This window comes from Alexandromys fortis, unplaced genomic scaffold, assembly GCF_014885135.2.
Source record: "Alexandromys fortis isolate MF-2015 unplaced genomic scaffold, M_Fortis_MF-2015_v1.1 scaffold_21, whole genome shotgun sequence".
Taxonomy (NCBI): domain Eukaryota; kingdom Metazoa; phylum Chordata; class Mammalia; order Rodentia; family Cricetidae; genus Alexandromys; species Alexandromys fortis.
The window spans coordinates 15,496,079-15,513,617 of record NW_026067905.1 but is presented as its reverse complement, the minus strand read 5'-3'; the positions used below and the strand labels follow the sequence as shown (position 1 = coordinate 15,513,617).

At 41.1% G+C, this 17,539-nt stretch overlaps 1 protein-coding gene across 1 annotated transcript in view; it reads left to right on the top strand.

The window, feature by feature from the left end:
- Positions 1-17,399, top strand: part of Shcbp1l (SHC binding and spindle associated 1 like) — a 27,602-nt gene extending 10,203 nt beyond the window's left edge. Inside the window, exons 3-10 of the mRNA XM_050135373.1 lie at positions 433-647; positions 2,395-2,481; positions 2,551-2,769; positions 3,450-3,555; positions 9,016-9,169; positions 11,010-11,260; positions 12,330-12,452; positions 17,098-17,399. Coding sequence (XP_049991330.1) covers positions 433-647; positions 2,395-2,481; positions 2,551-2,769; positions 3,450-3,555; positions 9,016-9,169; positions 11,010-11,260; positions 12,330-12,452; positions 17,098-17,349 — 1,407 coding nt within the window. The 3' untranslated portion in view covers positions 17,350-17,399. The remainder of the gene's footprint in view (positions 1-432; positions 648-2,394; positions 2,482-2,550; positions 2,770-3,449; positions 3,556-9,015; positions 9,170-11,009; positions 11,261-12,329; positions 12,453-17,097) is intronic.
- Positions 17,400-17,539: the final 140 nt, after the last annotated feature.

The following is a 17,539-nucleotide window of genomic DNA, read 5'->3' as shown; positions in this document are numbered from 1 at the left end:
GCAGGCGTACATGCAGACAGAACACTGTATACATAATAAAAATAAATAAATAAATAAAATAAGCCAGCACAACACATTCTCTTGTGAAACTTTAAAACCAGTGCCTTTAAGGAGGCACTTGAAACCAGGCAGTGGTGGCGCACGCCTTTAATCCCAGCTCTGGGGAGGCAGAGGCGGACAATCTCTGTGAGTGTGAGGCCAGCCTAGTCTACAGAGTGAGTTCCAGGACAGCTAGGGCTACAGAGAGAAACCCTGTCTGGAAAAACAAAAACAAACCTGCTAGTTTTAGTGTTTATCCAGAATTATTCAGTATGTTGATTGCAAGAAAATTCCTAAGAATTTAGAAGATACACCACTCTGAGCAGCTTATACATGAGAAATCGTGGTGGCCTTTGTACGTTTGCAGTTACCTCCTTATGACATTTATTCTAGGTGACTTGTAAGCCACGCCAGAACTTGTCATCTTGTTTCAAAGTGACAGTTTCTGTAGCTGAGCCCTTTTCTTCTAACATTGCAAACATCCCGAGGGACTTGGTGGACGAGGTTCTGGAGGAACTGGAGTACAGTGCACCTCTCCTGGAAGTGTATCCAGTTGAAGGACAAGACGCAGATGTCCAGGACATTGCTCTGGCCTTGGAAGTTGTGAGGTAAGGGCTTTCTTACTAGTGGAGCTGACAATTGCTGTTTCTAGCGGCTTGTTTCATACATAAATTCTGCGCACATAAACACTTTTCTAATTTCCTTGAGACTGATGAATTAAATCGACCTGTTCTTACTTAACATAACCAAATTGTGTAAGTTGCATAATGAAAGGTTTGCTCTGTTTTTATCTTGTACTTCATAAAAATTGAGTTTGGAAAAGTTACAAGCCAGGTGTGCGGCCACATGACTTTAATCCCAGCAGTCAGGAGGCAGAGGCAGGGGGATCTCTATGAGTTTGAGATCAGCTTGGTCTATATAATGAATTTCAGGTCATCCAGTGCTTCATGGTGAGACCCTTTCTCAAATAAATATTTTTTTAAAAAGGAGTTCTAGAAGCTAGGTGTAGTGACAGGCACCTGTGATCCCAGCATTGGGGAGGTAGAGGCAGGAAGATCTGGAGTTTAAGGTCCTCATCAACTGCCCAGGAAGTTTAGGGTCAGCCCAATTTAAACAATGCCTTGCCTCAAAAAGAAAACAAATTCTAGAAATGATTGATCGCTATTATTCGTGTTTAAGGATCTGTTTTAGTCTCCTTACCATTGTGATAAAACACTGGCCAAAAGCAATTTAGAGGTTGAAAGGGTTTATTTGGCTGACAGACACATCCAGGTCACAATCTATCTCATAAGTGAAGCCTGGACAGAAACCTGAAGGCAGACACCATGGAGGAACACTGCTTGCTGGCTCCTGAAGAAGACTCTTGCTTAACTAGTTTTCTTATACAGCACTGGACAGCTAGCCCAGGGAATGCTGCCGCCCACAGTGGGCTGAGCCCTCAGGTCAGTTAACAATCAAGACAATTCCCCACAGACATGCCCACACACAAGTCTGGTCTGGGTAGCCTCTCAACTGATATTCCCTTCTCAAGGGCCACCAGGCTGTGTCAAGCTGATAGTTAAGTAACCAGGACAGCATCTGAAATATATTTGATTTCATTTAATATATGAGGACATTACAAAAACAAAACAAAACAACAAAACACTAAATGTCATTGTCCACAGTGTTGTTATAAGCAGACTTCACTTGGACAGAGCTATCTATGAAGAAAAGGGTATTTATTAAATGTTTGTTTTTCTAAAGTTATTTTCCCATATAAATTGTGTTAAATTTTGCAATTTTTCTTTGTTGAACAAAGTCATAGCTCAAATCTATGAATTTAAAACATGAATTTTATAATCTTACTTCCAGAAACATTATTTTCCTATCTGTAGTAGTTTAAGATACAATTCAGCCATTTAGCATTTGAGGTTTGATCTTTTGTTAATGGTTCATTCATAGACTATTTCAAAACCTTTTCCTTAAGAAAACTGAGATGTGAGCTGGGGAGATAGCTCACCGGTAGAGTGCTTGCCTAGCATATGAGGCCCTGAGTTCAACTCCTTTGTGCTGTAAAAAATGAGGTGTGGAGCGATGAAGATGGGGGGTCATGGAGATGGCTTGGTGCTGAGCCTGATGGTGAGCCTGGTCAAAGCTGAGTTCAGTGCCCTGGAGTTTCCTGGGAAGGAGGGCACAGACTCCCACGGCTGCTCTGATTTCCAGCTGCACACTGTGGTGCATAAATCAGAGTGTACACATTAAATAAATGTAATTTTTAAATTAAGATTCATAGAGAGTTTTGAGATGGATTTTTAGAAGCTTCTAAACATGGTCTACATGTGTTAGTCACTGTCATCCTAATTTGGTTTATTGTAGGTTTTTCTATGATTTTCTTTGGAGAGACTGGGATGATGAAGAAATTTGTGAGAATTATACTGCCCTTATTGAAGAGAGAATTAATCTGTAAGTAGAGCTGAGAAAGCGCTGAGCCACTTCTGAGGGAGGCACGTGTAACTGCATTGTTATTTCCAGGTGGTGCGATATTCAGGACGGGACAATCCCTGGCCCCATCGCGCAACGCTTCAAGAAAACTCTGGAGAAATACAAAAATAAGCGTGTTGAGCTCATCGAGTACCAGAGCAACATTAAAGAAGACCCGTCTGCAGCCGAGGCCGTCGAGTGCTGGAAGAAGTACTACGAGATCGTGATGCTCTGCGGGTTGCTGAAAATGTGGGAAGACTTACGCCTGCGGTAAGGATTTGTTCTACTGAAAGAGCCGCAAAGAGCGCGTGGTTATTCTTGTGTGGTAGCATTTGGCCCACAGATTGGCTTGATTAAAATAGTTCAGGAAGCTAGATGTGATGGTGCACAACTACAAGCCCAGCATGGGGAGATGGTTGAATGTAAATTTCTCCATTTAAAGAAAATCCCTTAAAAATGGTGGTGGTGGTGGTGGCACACATCTTTAATTCCAGCACTCAGGCAGATCTCTGTGTCTGAGGCCAGCCTGATCTACAAATCGGGTTCCAGGACAGCCAGGGCTATTTCATAAAGAAATCCTATCTTGAAAAACCAAAAAAAGAAAAAGGAAAACAAAGATGTAGAATGTAAGGGTTTAAATTCCATTATCTAAGAGATCTTGTTGGCTAGGTATGGTGGCATACACCTTTAATCCCAGCATATAGGAGGCAGAGGCAGGGGGATCTCTGTTAGTTTTAGGCAAGTCTGGTCTATATGCAGAGTTCTAGGCAGCCAGACCTACATAGTGAGACCCTGTTTCAAAAAAGCCAAAATAAATACGTAAATAAATAAAAAATGAAGGCTCTTGCTAGATTGCTCTCAAACTGCTTATGGTCAGTAAACGGTGGTTTACGAAGTTAAGATAGGTTGAGTTTTCCATGCTAATTCACCCACAATATTTTCTACTATAGAGTTCATGGGCCCTTCTTTCCAAGGATTCTGAGACGTAGGAAAGGGAAGAGAGACTTTGGGAAGACTATAACACACATCGTAGCAAAGGTGATGACGACCGACATGGTAAGAACCATTCTTCTGTGGTCACTTCGGTGTGCTGCACAGCGTGGAGGTAGTCGCCCCCGAGGTAGAGCTCTGGTGTGACGTGGTGAGGGTGCCCTGGCTCTTCCCTATGGCCATCTCAGTGTTGGCACCCGATACTAGATAAGCACTGACAGCTCTTCACAGCGCCCTGGCCTTGTTGCCAGTGCAGCCCACGAGAGGCTGCAGACAGGGAGACAGAGGGACAGTCTTGGCTTCTTCACACCTCACAGATTTCAAGATGGAGACATGGGCAAGTAAAGGCAGCAACAGCTACAACACAGACTAAGAAATACTGCAACAGGGTTATGTACAGGGCCAATTTCAAAGGACTTTGACAGTGCCAGCTGGGAAAATGAAGCCCACTGAAACCTGGTTATATATCAGATAGGTGAACTCTGGGGGAGTGTGTTTAGTCAGTCTCTGAACAAATACAAATTGCTCTGAGACCAAAGGAAATGGTGACTTGATGCTTAATAGTGTTTCCCAGCCGTCTCTTTGGACTGCTTTGCTCGGTCTCTGTACTCCCCTGGCTTTCATGGTCTCTAGATGCTTTCCGCACTGACCTCTCAATGCCCAGTTTGTCTTTTCTGCACTGTCTTGTCCTGTTTACAGTCCAAAACACATATACACAGGCCAGGTGTTTGTTCTCGGCCCAGACCTACTCCAACCTGTTACTCCTAAGCACTCCAGTGCCTGCCTGTGATTAAATTCAAGATATTTATGCACTGGCTTGCTCAGGTTCCAGAACTCTCTATTCCAGTAAATGGTCCCAGCATTGGTTTAGTTGCTAATTACAGTTTTTCAGGAGTTACTTTAATAGTCCCAACCAATCGCCTTTACACATAATTTAGCCTTGTGTGGTTGGGTTTTTGTTGTTGCTGTTGTTTTGTTTTGTTTTGTTTTATTCTTTGGGGGCCTACCACCCAGCTTCCAAATAAGTACATGGAGAGTTATTCTTGCTTACTTCTGAATGCCCAGCTTAAACGTGGTTTGTTTTCTAATTTAAGTTATCCTATTTCTCTTTAACTACATTTTGCCTCTGGGCTTTTTACTTTTCTTTATTCTATATATCTTTCTTTCCTTCTTACTTACTCCATAGCTGGCTAGGTGGCTGACTGGGTGGCTGGCCCCTAGCGTCCTCCTCTTCTCCTTTTCTCGCTCCTCACTCTCTTCCCTCAATTTCTCCTCCTGTTTATTCTCTCTGCCTGCCAGCCTTGCCTGTTTCTCTTTCCTGTCTAGCTGTTGGACATTGACCAACCAGGTGTTCTAGGCAGGCAAGGCAACACAGCTTTATAGGGTTAAACAAATGCAACACATCTTTCCATCATCAAACAAATATTCCACAGCATAAACAAATATAACATATCTTTTTTGTTTTGTTTTATTTTGAAACAGTTTCTCTGTGTATCTTTGGAGCCTGTCTTGGAACTCACTCTGTAGACCAGGCTGGCCTCAAACTCACAGAGATCCACCTGCTTCTGCCCCCCAGGTGCTGGGATTAAAGGTGTGTGCCACTACTGCCCGGCTGAGTCACTTTTTAAAAAGTCACAGACTCCCGAGTAATATAGCAAAGTGAAGAACCCAGAACAACTCAAAGCATAATTATTATCTGCACTTCAGTAACATGATATGAATGGGACTGTTTTCTTCAAAATAAACTCACAGCTTAACACAGTGTCCTTCCAAATGAGCAAGAAGGAAGACAGGTGTTTGACCATGACCTTCTGGCTTTCATCATCTTCAATGAGAAGTCAGGTGTAATTCTGATAGGTCTACCTTTATATGTTACTTGACCTTTTTCCTTTCCAGCTCTTAATATTCTTTCTTTACTCTGTATGTTTAGTGTTTTGATTATTATGTGTCGAAAGGACTTTTTTTTTATCCAGTCTATTTGGTGTTCTGTAAGCTTCTTGTATCTTCATAGGCATATCTTTCTTTAGGTAGGGAAAGTTTTCTTCTATGATTTTTATTAAATAAATTTTCTGTGCCTTTGAGTCAAACTTCTCCTTTTTCTATACCTATTATTCTAAGATTTGGCCTTTTCATGGTGTCCCATATTTCCTGGGTATTTTGGGTTAAGCTTTTGTTAGATTTAATGTTTTCTTTAACTAGTGAGTCTATTTCCTCTGTTGTATCTTCAGCACTTGAGATTCTCTCTTCCATCTCTTTTTTTTTTTCTTCGAGACAGGGTTTCTCCATAGCTTTTGGTTCCTGTCCTGGAACTAGCTCTTGTAGACCAGGCTGGCCTCGAACTCACAGAGATCTGCCTGCCTCTGCCTCCCGAGTGCTGGGATTAAAGGCGTGCGCCACCACCGCCTGGCTTCTCTTCCATTTCTTGTATTCTGCTGTTCGTGCTTGCGTTTGTGGTTTCTGATCTTTTTCTCATGATTTCTGTTTCTATAATTACTTTGGCTTGTATTTTCTTTATTGTTTCTATTTCAGTTTTCAAGTCCTGAATAGTTTCTTTTATATGTGTATGAGGAATTTATAATGCATCTATAACATAATATATACTTACTAGAATTTAGGCTTTACATAATAATGAGTCAGGTCTGGTGACACATGCTGGTAATCCTAGCTATTGCACAGGCTGAAGCAGAAAGAGAGCAAGCTCAGGACCTCATTGGGCTATTGTGAGTTCCAACCCAGCCTGGCCAACTTAGCATGACCCTGTCTGAAAAACTGAAAGAAAGCTGGGGTGTAGCTCAGCAGAAGAGCATTCACCTGACAGAGGGAAGCTCTGGATTCAATTCCTAGGACTGGAAAGAGAGAGAGAATTCCAAACTGCATACAGTAGATGATGATATGATTTACTGGAAATTAATGTACACATAAAGAAATATTAGAAGAGAATATCTACATAAAGTTTTTTCAAGATAAAAATTTACAAGTTAGGGCTGGAGAGATGGCTCAGTGGTTAAGAGCATTGCCTGCTCTTCCAAAGGTCCTGAGTTCAATTCCCAGCAACCACATGGTGGCTCACAACCATCTGTAATGAGGTCTGGCGCCCTCTTCTGGCCTGCAGGCATATACACAGACAGAATATTGTATACATAATAAATAAATAAATAATTTAAAAAAATTTACAAGTTAGCCGGGCAGTGGTGGCACATGCCTTTAATCCCAGCACTTGGGAGGCAGAGGCAGGCGGATCTCTGTGAGTTCGAGACCAGCCTGGTCTACAAGAGCTAGTTCCAGGACAGGCTCCAAAACCACAGAGAAACCCTGTCTCGAAAAACCAAAAAAAAATTTACAAGTTAAATTTTTTTCTTCTTCATTTGCTTTGTTTGTTTTGGTTTTGGTTTTTCGAGACAGGGTTTCTCTGTAGGTAAGGAGCTTGTCCTGGAACTCTCTCTTTAGGCCAGGCTGGCCTGAAACTCACAGAAATTCACCTGCCTCTGCCTCCCAAGTGCTGAGATTAAAGGCATGCACCACCACTGCTGAACATAGTAGATTTTTTTTTTAAGAATATAGTTTTAATTTCCAAATTCTGTATTTGAAGTTAATTATATCAGGGCATAATTGCACATATCAGTAATTTTAGCAATTGAAAGGCCTGGCAGGAGGATTGGGAGTTCAAAGCCAGCTGGGTTATACAATAAGACCCTATCTTTAAAAACATAAATAAATAAATAAATAAATAAATAAATAAATAAATAAATAAATAGGCTGGGTATGGTGGTGTATTTACCGCTCCAGTTGGTGGTGGGACCTAGAAGAGTGGAGCCAATAAATAAGGTGGGCTGACGTATCAAACAATGGCCAGCCTTATTTAGAGCCTCAGACAATGCTTTGAGGGTTAAGCAGAGTCACATGACAGTCACAAGGACACGTCACACATGGCAAGACATGTTTTTCCATGGAGGTATATACACAAGTAACAATAGCCAGCTCTAAGAATAATCTGAAGTGAACGCTCTCCTGTCCGCTACACCTGAGGGGCATGAAAGCCAAGGACAAGTCCATATTTTGGAAGAAACTGAAGGGACAAAACTCTTGTCTGTTTTCTTAGAGTTTTCTCTCAAATACTCAGAAATCTCCTCTTATGAACATGTCTCCATTCTTGGACGGTGTTCCAACAGTGGTGCATACCTTTAATCCCAGAACTCAGGAAACAAAAGTTGGAGGATCTCTGTGAGTTCAAAGCCAGGATGGTCTACCCCAGAGTTTCAGGTCAGCTAAGACTACAGAGTGAGATACTGTTGGTGGAGGCTGCTCATTAGTTCCCAGCTGCCCAGACCCAAAATAATCACACAGAAATTATATTATTTGCAATACTCTTTGGCCAATAGCTTAAGCATATTTCTAGCTTGCTCTTGGATCTTAAATTAACCCATTTCTATTACTTTATATTTTACCACGAGGTTTGTGGCCTACCGGCAAGGTTCTAACTAATAGCTTGCCTCTTTCTCCTCTGGTGGCTACACAGCATCTCTCACTCTGCCTACTTTCTCCCAGCATTCAGTTTAGTTTTCCTGTCTAGCTCTATTCTGCCCTAATATAGGCCAAAGCAGCTTCTTTATTCATTAACTAATGGTATTCACAGCATACTGAGGAGAATCCCATGTCAAGATACTATTTCAATAAATAAATAAACAAATGGATAAATAAATGTCATTGTTTTTCATGATAAGTAATGAAGTTCCTTCTCTATCCTTAATGCAAAGCATTAGTACTTTTTCTTTGTAACTCTAGAATAGTCGATTTATAAAAGTGATAATTTCCCCACAATTAGAAGATGATTCTGAGCTAAAGAGAACAAGGCAGGGCTATAGATGGTTCAGTAGGAGAGGGCGCTGACAACCTGGGTTTGTTTCCCAGGACACACAGGGTTATTGGAGAGAAACAGCAGCCACAAGTTGTCCTTGACACATGTGCTTTCATGCATGCGCATACACATACACACACACAATCAACTAAATAAATGTTTAAGAAAATGTAGAACTAGGCACAGTGGCACACGTCTTGATCTCAACATGAGACAGCATCTCAAGTTCCAGGATAGCCTGGGCTACTTAAGGAGACTTTGATTTAAAAAGAGAGGAAAAAGATGACAACAGAGAACAGGAAGGAGGGGAGTAGGGGGAGAAGGAGGAGAAGGTGAGGTGGTGACAGCAGCAGAGGGTGGTTGGTATAGAAGAAAGAAAGCACAGGGTCCAGTGTCCTTTGTCTTGTGTCTAAGGCTTGACCTTGGACCATTCACCTAATCTCAATGCTCAAGGTAATACAGAAAATGACTTCTGGCCTATGAGCCATACCCTGCCCTTGATAGAGGAATAATCATTTGTGATTATGAAGAAAATGTCATCCTTGATTTAGTGACAGGATGATGGTACTGGTCACCAGATGAACACCTACTATATAGGTAAGTCTTTTGGAGAACATGATGTGTCCAGGAAGTGTGTTCAGGTGGCACTCTGCTTTCCTTTTCCTTTCCAGGTAAAGAACTTGTCCTCAGACACACTTCTCCAGCAGCACGATGATCTGAATCTGGCTTTGGACAATTGCTACAGTGGAGATGTAGTAGTGATTTTCCCAGGAGAGTATCAAGCTGCAAATCTTGCTTTGCTGACTGATGACATCACTATACAGGGTTAGTAGTCAAGCCCTTGCAGTTTTTCTTACAGCAACATAGACATGCCAGACTGTACTAGTAAGCATATTTAATCAAGAAACCAGGAACCAGAACAGCTTATCCTTCTCAAAATCCCTATATGCCTTTTACAGCAAAGACCATATATTGCATATGCTGATCTCAAATTTTTGGGATCAAGTGGCCTTTCCCGAATAAGCTTTGTGAGTGACAGGAACTACTTGGTACACCATGATGCCCAGTGGTTCATCATATTTTCCTTTTTGGTAGTGCTTGGAATTGAACCAAGGGCTTTGTGCCTGCTCAGGCAAGCCCTCTACCAGTGTGCTATCGCTCCAGCCAATAGGCATCGCATTATTTTATACTCCTCTGTATATTTGTACCTAAATCTGTGTCCTGTTCACTTTGAAAGAGGAGTATTCCCAGTGTCTGGTAGATTTACATTCTACCTATGAGTTTTGAAAATTCAAGCAAATCTTCACTATAACAGTATTTTACCAAACAATGTGGGTAATAAGGATTATATAAGTACTTTAAAACTCAAAGAAATGCAAATCAAAACAACTCTGAGATTCCATCTTATACCTGTAAGAATGGCCAAGGTCAAAAACACTGATGACAACTTATGCTGGAGAGGTTGTGGGGTAAAGGGAACACTCCTGCATTGCTGGTAGGAATGCAAGCTGGTATAGCTCCTTTGGATGTCAATGTGACAATTTCTCAGAAAATTAGGAAACAGCCTTCCTCAAGGTCCAGTAATACCAATTTTGGGTATATATCCAAAGGATGCTCAATCATACCACAAGGACATGTGCTCAACTATGTTCATAGCAGCTTTGTTTGTTATAACCAGAACCTGGAAACAATCTAAATGCCCCTCAACCAAAAAATGGATAAGGAAAATGTGGTACATTTACACAATGGAGATGTAGCTTCCTCTACCATGTGAGTTCTAGGGATAGAACTGTGGTCAACAGGCCAGACAGCAAAATACTTTTACCTGCTGAGCCATTGTTATGCTCATTAATTATGGTTTTGAAAGCAAGTTAGATGTAGTGCATTTTGTGTCTTAGACGTTTGTACACAGTTACTGATTACATGAGAATGTGTAAGATTTAGAAGCTGGGTGTCTACCTCATGCCCCTAATCCCAACATTAGGAAGTTGAGGCATGAGCTTAAAGCCAGCCTGGGCTACATTGTGAGTTCCAGGACAGGTTGGGTTAAAAGTGAAACTTTGTAATTTTGTAATTGTTGTTATTATAACTAGTAGGATGATTATATTGAATAAATATTGTAAGTGTAGTTAGACTGGTTATAAGTATAGATTTCAATATCAAGTCACCAACTTAATATTATTTTATAGGCGTGGGCAGGGAGATGGCTCAGAGGATAAAGGACTCACTGTGCAAGTGAGAGGGTCCTGAGGTCCCCTGTGCCCACACAACTAAGGGTGGCAGTGGGGTATGTCTGTGACCCTGGAGCTAGGGAAGTGGAGTCGGCTATACCCTGGAGAGTTACTGGCCAGATAGTCTAATTGAACCTGTGAACTCCATGTATAACAATAGACCTTCTCTCAGACAATGAGGTAGAGAATAGTGGGAGAAGATACTTAACCTCCACATGCACAGAGCACAGCTACACACATTCACTCATATGTGAATTCACAAGATCCCTTTATAGATAGCCATTTAGTTAAGCGTGAATGTTTGTATATATGTGTTGTATTATATATGTGTATCTATATATAAAACTAGATACAAATAACAGAAATAACATATTATTGAATCACTAAAGAACTTTAAATTATTGGGTTACAATTTGTTTTTGTCTCTGCATCAGGAGTTGGAAAGAGAGAAGAAATTATGATTACTTCCGAACCCTCACATGACAGTTTTGTGGTATCCAAAGCAGATAATGTAAAATTAATGCAGCTCTCCTTGATACAACAAGGGACAGTAGATGGCATTGTGGTGGTAGAGTCTGGTCACTTGACTCTGGAAAACTGCCTGTTAAAGTGTGAAGGAACAGGAGTGTGCGTTCTTACAGGGGCTTCGTTGACAATCACAGACAGTGAAATCACTGGCGCCCAGGTATTCCCTTCTAGAAACAGTATAGCTTTATATGGCTGTATGTGATAACTGGGAGTGATCATAACTTAAAAACAAAATATAACAGTGGTGTGCATATCTGGGCATGTGAGTGTGCATATGCACGTCTCATGGAACATGTGTAGAGGTCAGAGACAGCCTTGGGTATGAGTCCTTGCCTTCTACCTTGTTTGAAACAGGGTGTCTATAATTAAAATTGTCTTGTTTTTATTATTTGTGTGTGTTTGTGTTTGTGCAAGCTCAGGCTTTGTGTGCTTTGTCTTCAAGTACATGCACATATCAGTTTTCAGTTATTGCTTCCATGGGCTCTGAGTGCTGTTCACTGCTTCTGCACCCACCAAACTAGCTGACATCTGAGCATCTAGGGCAGTGGTTCTCAACCTGTGGGTCACAACCCTGAGAGGGTCACATATCAGATCTTTATTTACATTATGATTCATAACAGTAGCCAAATTACAGTTACAAAGTAGCAATGAAATAATTTTATGTTTGGGGGTCATCACAATGTCTGAAAGTGTTAAAGGGTTGTGGCATTAGGGAGGTTGAGAACCAGTGATCTAGACCTCCTCTCTGCCTCCAGTATCACCACAGAAGCACTGGACTAGACAGCACATTCTCATGCCCAGCTTTTCCACTCGTTCTTATGGTTTAGATTTGGGTTCTCATGCCTACACAAGTGTTTTTCCAGCCAGTCCCCAAAAGACTGTTTTTATCTTTCCACACAACTAGATTAACTCATCTCAGTAAGCGGGAGACACAGGGCTAGAAAGCTACCTCATGGCTAAGAGTGCATTGCTCTGTCTCCCAGAAGACGTGTCAGCTCTTCTACAGAACCCACACAGGGAGCTCACAGGCAATTTGGCGCCTTCTGTCTTCTGTGAGCACCTTCAGTAGCATACGTGTGTGTGTGTGTGTGTGTGTGTGTGTGTGTCCACACATAAACAAGCATATGTATAACTAAAAATAATGTCAGGCATGGTGGCATACACTTGCAATTCCTGCTGCCAGGTGGAAACATTTTGTAACTTGCATTGTTTGCTTTGAATTTCAGGGTGCTGGTGTTGAACTATATCCTGGGAGCATAGCCATTTTGGAAGGGAATGAGATTCATCACTGTAATAATCTCAGAACCAGTGACAGTTCCAAAAGCACCTTAGGTGGTGTTAACATGAAGGTATTGTCTTAGCACTTTATTTTTGTTTTGAGGCCGGGTCTCACTATGTAGCCCTACTAGCCTGGAACTCTATGTAGATCAGGTTAGCCTTAAACTCACAAAGACTTACCTGCCTCAGCTTCCTGAGTGCTGGGGTTAAAGGTGTGCCTTAGTTCATATTGGAGAACTGTTCTAAGAGTTTTAGATAGTCAGGTCTTAGTTCCCTTTGCTGTGGTTGTGATAAACACTCTGACAAAAGCAATTCAAGAGAGGAAGAAGGGTTTATTTAGTTCATGGTTCAAGGACACAGTGTGGGGGGTGGGCAAAGCTGCTGCAGGGTCAAAACAGTAAGAGCCAGAGGCAGCTGGTCATATTGCATCCACAATCATAAGTAGTTAAATGTGTATGTTTAGCTCAATTTCTCCTTTCTGTGGAGTCTAGTACTTAACCCCAAGGAATGGGACCACCTTTTAGGATAAGTCCTCCCATGTCTATTAACCCAAGCAGTATATCCCTCACCGGCACAGCCAGAGGCTAAAGAATCCCTCTGGTATGCCTGGAGGCTTAGTAATTCTCTCTAGTTAAAAATTAATATTTCACAAATGTTAAAATACTAGTAATCTTGTTTAAATGCTATTTCTATTTTTTTACATTAATTATAAACTGATTGGCCCATTACCTGAGGCTTCTTATTAACTCTTATAACTTACATTAGGCCATTATTCTTATCTGTGTTAGCCACATAGCTCAGTATCTTTTTCAGTGATGTAGTCACACCTTGCTTCTTCTGTATCTGGACAGGACTGCAGAGGGAACTCTTCCCTCATCCCAGAATTCTCCTGTTCTCATTGGCCCACCTCTACTTCCTGTCTGGTTGTCCCACCTATACTTCCTGCCTGGCTACTGGCCAATCAATGTTTGTTTAAAACATGATTGACAGAATATAGACAAAAATTGTCCTGCACCACTTCTCCCTCTTTTTTTTTTTTTTTTAAACAAGAACATCCATAGTCCATTTTTTGGGAATGTGGGTGTAGTTTTCCAGGCTACTTCCTGCTGGTTGGGAGTGCTGATAGTCTTATGGAAACCTAAAGAAAATTTAGAATTGTGATCAAGTTCTGACTGGAGTATCCTGTGAATCTTGATCATCTCAGGCAGCAGTCTTGAATCTGTTCTGGATGTAGAACTCTGACATCTGGGTCATCTATTCCTACCAGAGATTTCTTAGGGGGTCTTCCTTGATCAAACCTGATTTTTCTTAACTCAGGATGAATCTACGGCCTCTCATCTCTGTGGAAACAAAAGTAAAATCTCTTCTCCAAAGTAACATATTTACTTTAATTGTGAAGTCAAGCTATTTTCAAAATACCTATCTTGGATTAATTCAGCAGCATTTATAAGCAAATATCTTTTAGCAGCTGTTGCTCCTTCCTCAGCATTCAAACAATTAAAAGAGAGCATAATAACATACAGTATCAAGATTCTCTGTGTATTTTTCATCTTTACATTTTCTTTTTTCATCTTTCTTTTTTCTTTTTTGATTTATTTATCATGTATACAGTGTTCTGACTGTATATGTTGGCAAACCAGAAGAGGGCACAAGTGGTTGTGAGTCACCATGTTGTTTTTGGGAATTGAACTCAGGATCTTTGGAAGAACAGTCAGTGAGTGCTATTAACCTCTGAGACATCATCTCTGCAGCCCTATTTCTTTTATTTTTATTTTTACTTTTACTTTTAGAGACAGGTTCTCTGTATATCTTTGGCTGTCCTGGAACTCCCTCTGTAGACCAGGCTGTCTTTGAACTCACAGAGATCCACCTGCCTCTGCCTCCCAAATGCTGGGATTAAAGGTGCGTCATCACGCCTTGAACTCACAGAGGTCAGCTTGTCTCTGTCTTCCAAGTGTTGGGATTAAAGGTGAGTGCCACCACATCCAACTACTCTCTTTTTAAACTTTTTCTTTTCTCTCCCAAGCCTGAATATATTTTTAACACACTGTAAAACATTTAGAGGTTTTCTTCGACTTTGAATCTTTCTTTTACAGTATATCTCTCTTTTTCAGACCACATGAGTCTTTAATTTGCTAAGCAATATGGCTAGAATTAAAGCCCATTCCTTAGCTTTCTGAGATTCCAGCATCTCATGGTGGAGGTTCTGGCCAGAGCCATGTTTATTGCCACAACTCTATCGCATTTCAAGGTTCGCAGTCAGCTTTTCATCAACACCATTTAAGTGTTTCGTGGCAGGACATCTTTAAAGAGCTGCAAGGTTTTTCAGCTAAAGCTGAGTCAGGAAGCCTCTCTTAAATGAGAGCATTTGCCTCTAGCGAGCAGAGCCTATCTGAGAAAATGATGCTATCAATAAGCCATGCTTAACTCTATTTTTTTTGTCTAGAATTACTTCCCAAGCTCTGTCAGGCTTTGGATGCAGTCATCCACACATTGGGCACCATTTGTTGTCGGAGGTGAAGTTTCTGTCCTGACCAGTTCCCACAGTCATTAAGTCCCAAAGAAATCACACATTAATCATAAACTGATTGGCCCATTAGCTTAGGCTTCTTATTAACTCTTATAACTTACATTAGCCCATTATTCTTATCTGTGTTAGCTACATGGCTCAGTACCTTTTTCAGCATTGTAGTCACATCTTGCTTCTTCTGTTGTCTGGACAGGACTGCCGCTATTTCTATTTTTAAAAGAATCTTACACATAATAAAATAAGTGATAGGTGATGGGACTCAGACCTGTCCCAGCCCCCACAGTGGAGACTTCACTCAGTGGTTATGCATACATACTAGTGAGCACTCCCACTGAGTTTGTCCCCATCATATTTTGAGACAGTTGGCCTGGTCGTCGATAGCCTAATCAGATCTTAAATTATAGTCCTCCTGTATCAGCTTTCTGAGTAACTGAGGTCACAGGCCAGTAGGCCCCGCATAAAGTAATTTTGAATATGAGAAAGTAGGTGGACTTTGCTCTTATGTAATAAGAGTTTTCATTGGCAAGATTTGTAATACAGTTTTGAAAGTAAAGCAAATAAAGTATTGTGGGCAGGCCTGTAATCCTAGCACTTAGGAGGTAGAGCCAGGTAGGCCAGGAGTTTAAGACCACCTTTAGCTACATAATGGGTTATATATGAGATTGTGTCTCAACTATCCCACCACAAAGCAAATTAAGAGAATAATATGATAAACACTTTTGAGGTGAAATATAGTATGTATTCCTATAAATTCCAACACTCTAGAGGCTGAGGAGAGAGGACTGGTGTGAATTCCAGGCCTGCCTGAATAATATAACAGATACAGGGTAGCCAAAGGTATATGAGGAGACCCTTTTATGGAAAGAAAGGAGGGGAAGGAAGGAGAGAAAGGAGGGCTGGGGGCGGGGAAAACTAGGAGTGAGGAAGGAAATAAAGGCTACTCTTGGCCAGGTGTGGTTACACACACCTTTAATCCCATTACTCTGGAGGCAAAGGCAGAGGCAGGTGGGTCTCTTAGTTGGGAGCCAACCTGGTCTATCAATGAGTTCCAAATCAGCTGAGGCTACCTAGTAAGACTCTGTCTCAATAAAAGTCAAATTTGGGTTTTTAGAATATATTCTACAGCAGACCACCTCTCCCACCAATGCCCCTGCAGGTTTTCAACATCAGTCAGGTAAGGAAGAATGGTACATGGAAGATCGATTTTGAAAAGCCTAATATATCTTAAAACACCTTAAATTTCATGACAATTGGTGTTTTGCCTGCACAAGATGGCATGTACGTCTGTGTGAGGGTGTCAGAAGCCCTGGAAATGTAGATACAGACAGGGTGAGCTGCCATGTGAGTGCTGGAAATTGAACCTGGGTGCTCTGGAAGAGCAACCAGTGCTCTTAACCACTGAGCCACTTCTCAAGTTCCATTTTGTTGCTGTTGTTTCTGTTCTTAAATAATCCTCAATTGTTCAGAAATATTAGCTTGTATCAGGACCACTCTTAACCACAGAGGTACACCCAGGTTACCAATTCAGTAGGTGTAGAGTGAAGCCTGAAAATTGGTCAGTTTCCAAAGGGATGCTAAAATTGCTGGCCACTCCCTAAAACATAATCCCACTGTTTACAGTAACCCTAGAACAGCACAGCACTGACATCGTGTGGTCACTTGCTGAAACTGCAGCATCCTGCCAGAAAGCAGAGGCAGGATTGCAAAGAACAGCAAACAATTTCAAAATCCCTGTAGGTCTTTGAGCCTCACTCCTGAGATGTAGTAAACTAGATCCCGTCCAAGTCCCCTGTGTAATGTTAACCTGAAACACATTCTGTATCTGCAAGAAATGAGTGAATATACTCCATTATCATTGTTCAGAGAAATAGAGGGCATTCCACTTAGGTGGCAGCCTGTCTTTACCAAGTCATGCTGTTTCATTGACCTATTGTATTCTTCCGTAACACATTACCTAGAATCATTTCGTGCTTGACTATGCTGTAGATATTAACAGGCTGCATCCCCTATCTAGAATTATTTGTATCAGTTTGGATAAAAACTATAATACACATTTGTTTGGCACTAACTCTCGTAGCTTTAAAAACCCTGGTGACTTCAGAGTAAGTTCCTGTGCCATCTTGTTAGCTCTTGTTTTCTTTCTATCAGAATTACTGAATAGCTGACTTTCTCCAATAATTTAACAGGTTCTTCCAGCACCCAAACTGAAGATGACTAATAATCATATCTACAACAACAATGGCTATGGAGTGAGCATTCTTCAGCCATCGGAACAGTTCTTTATTGTAGCAGAAGCAGCTCTCAACAAAGGGGCTGCTTCAGGAGATAAAAAGGATGACAAAATCCTCTCCAAAGTCATGCAAACTCTGAATGTGGAAATGAACAACAACAGGATAGAAGCAAACCTAAAGGGGGATATTAGGATAGTCACTGGCTAAGGCATCTGGATAGGTGTTCCTATTTTATAGTTCAGAAATGTAATAAATGATTTATCTCACAGAAATTGTAGTTTAAATTCAAAGATTAAAACATTTAAATGCTTTCATTGAATTATTCGTTTTAATGTATTTTCTAAGATACTGTAACTTCATTAAGTTGAGTTGTGCCATAGAATTTACTCTTAGCTAC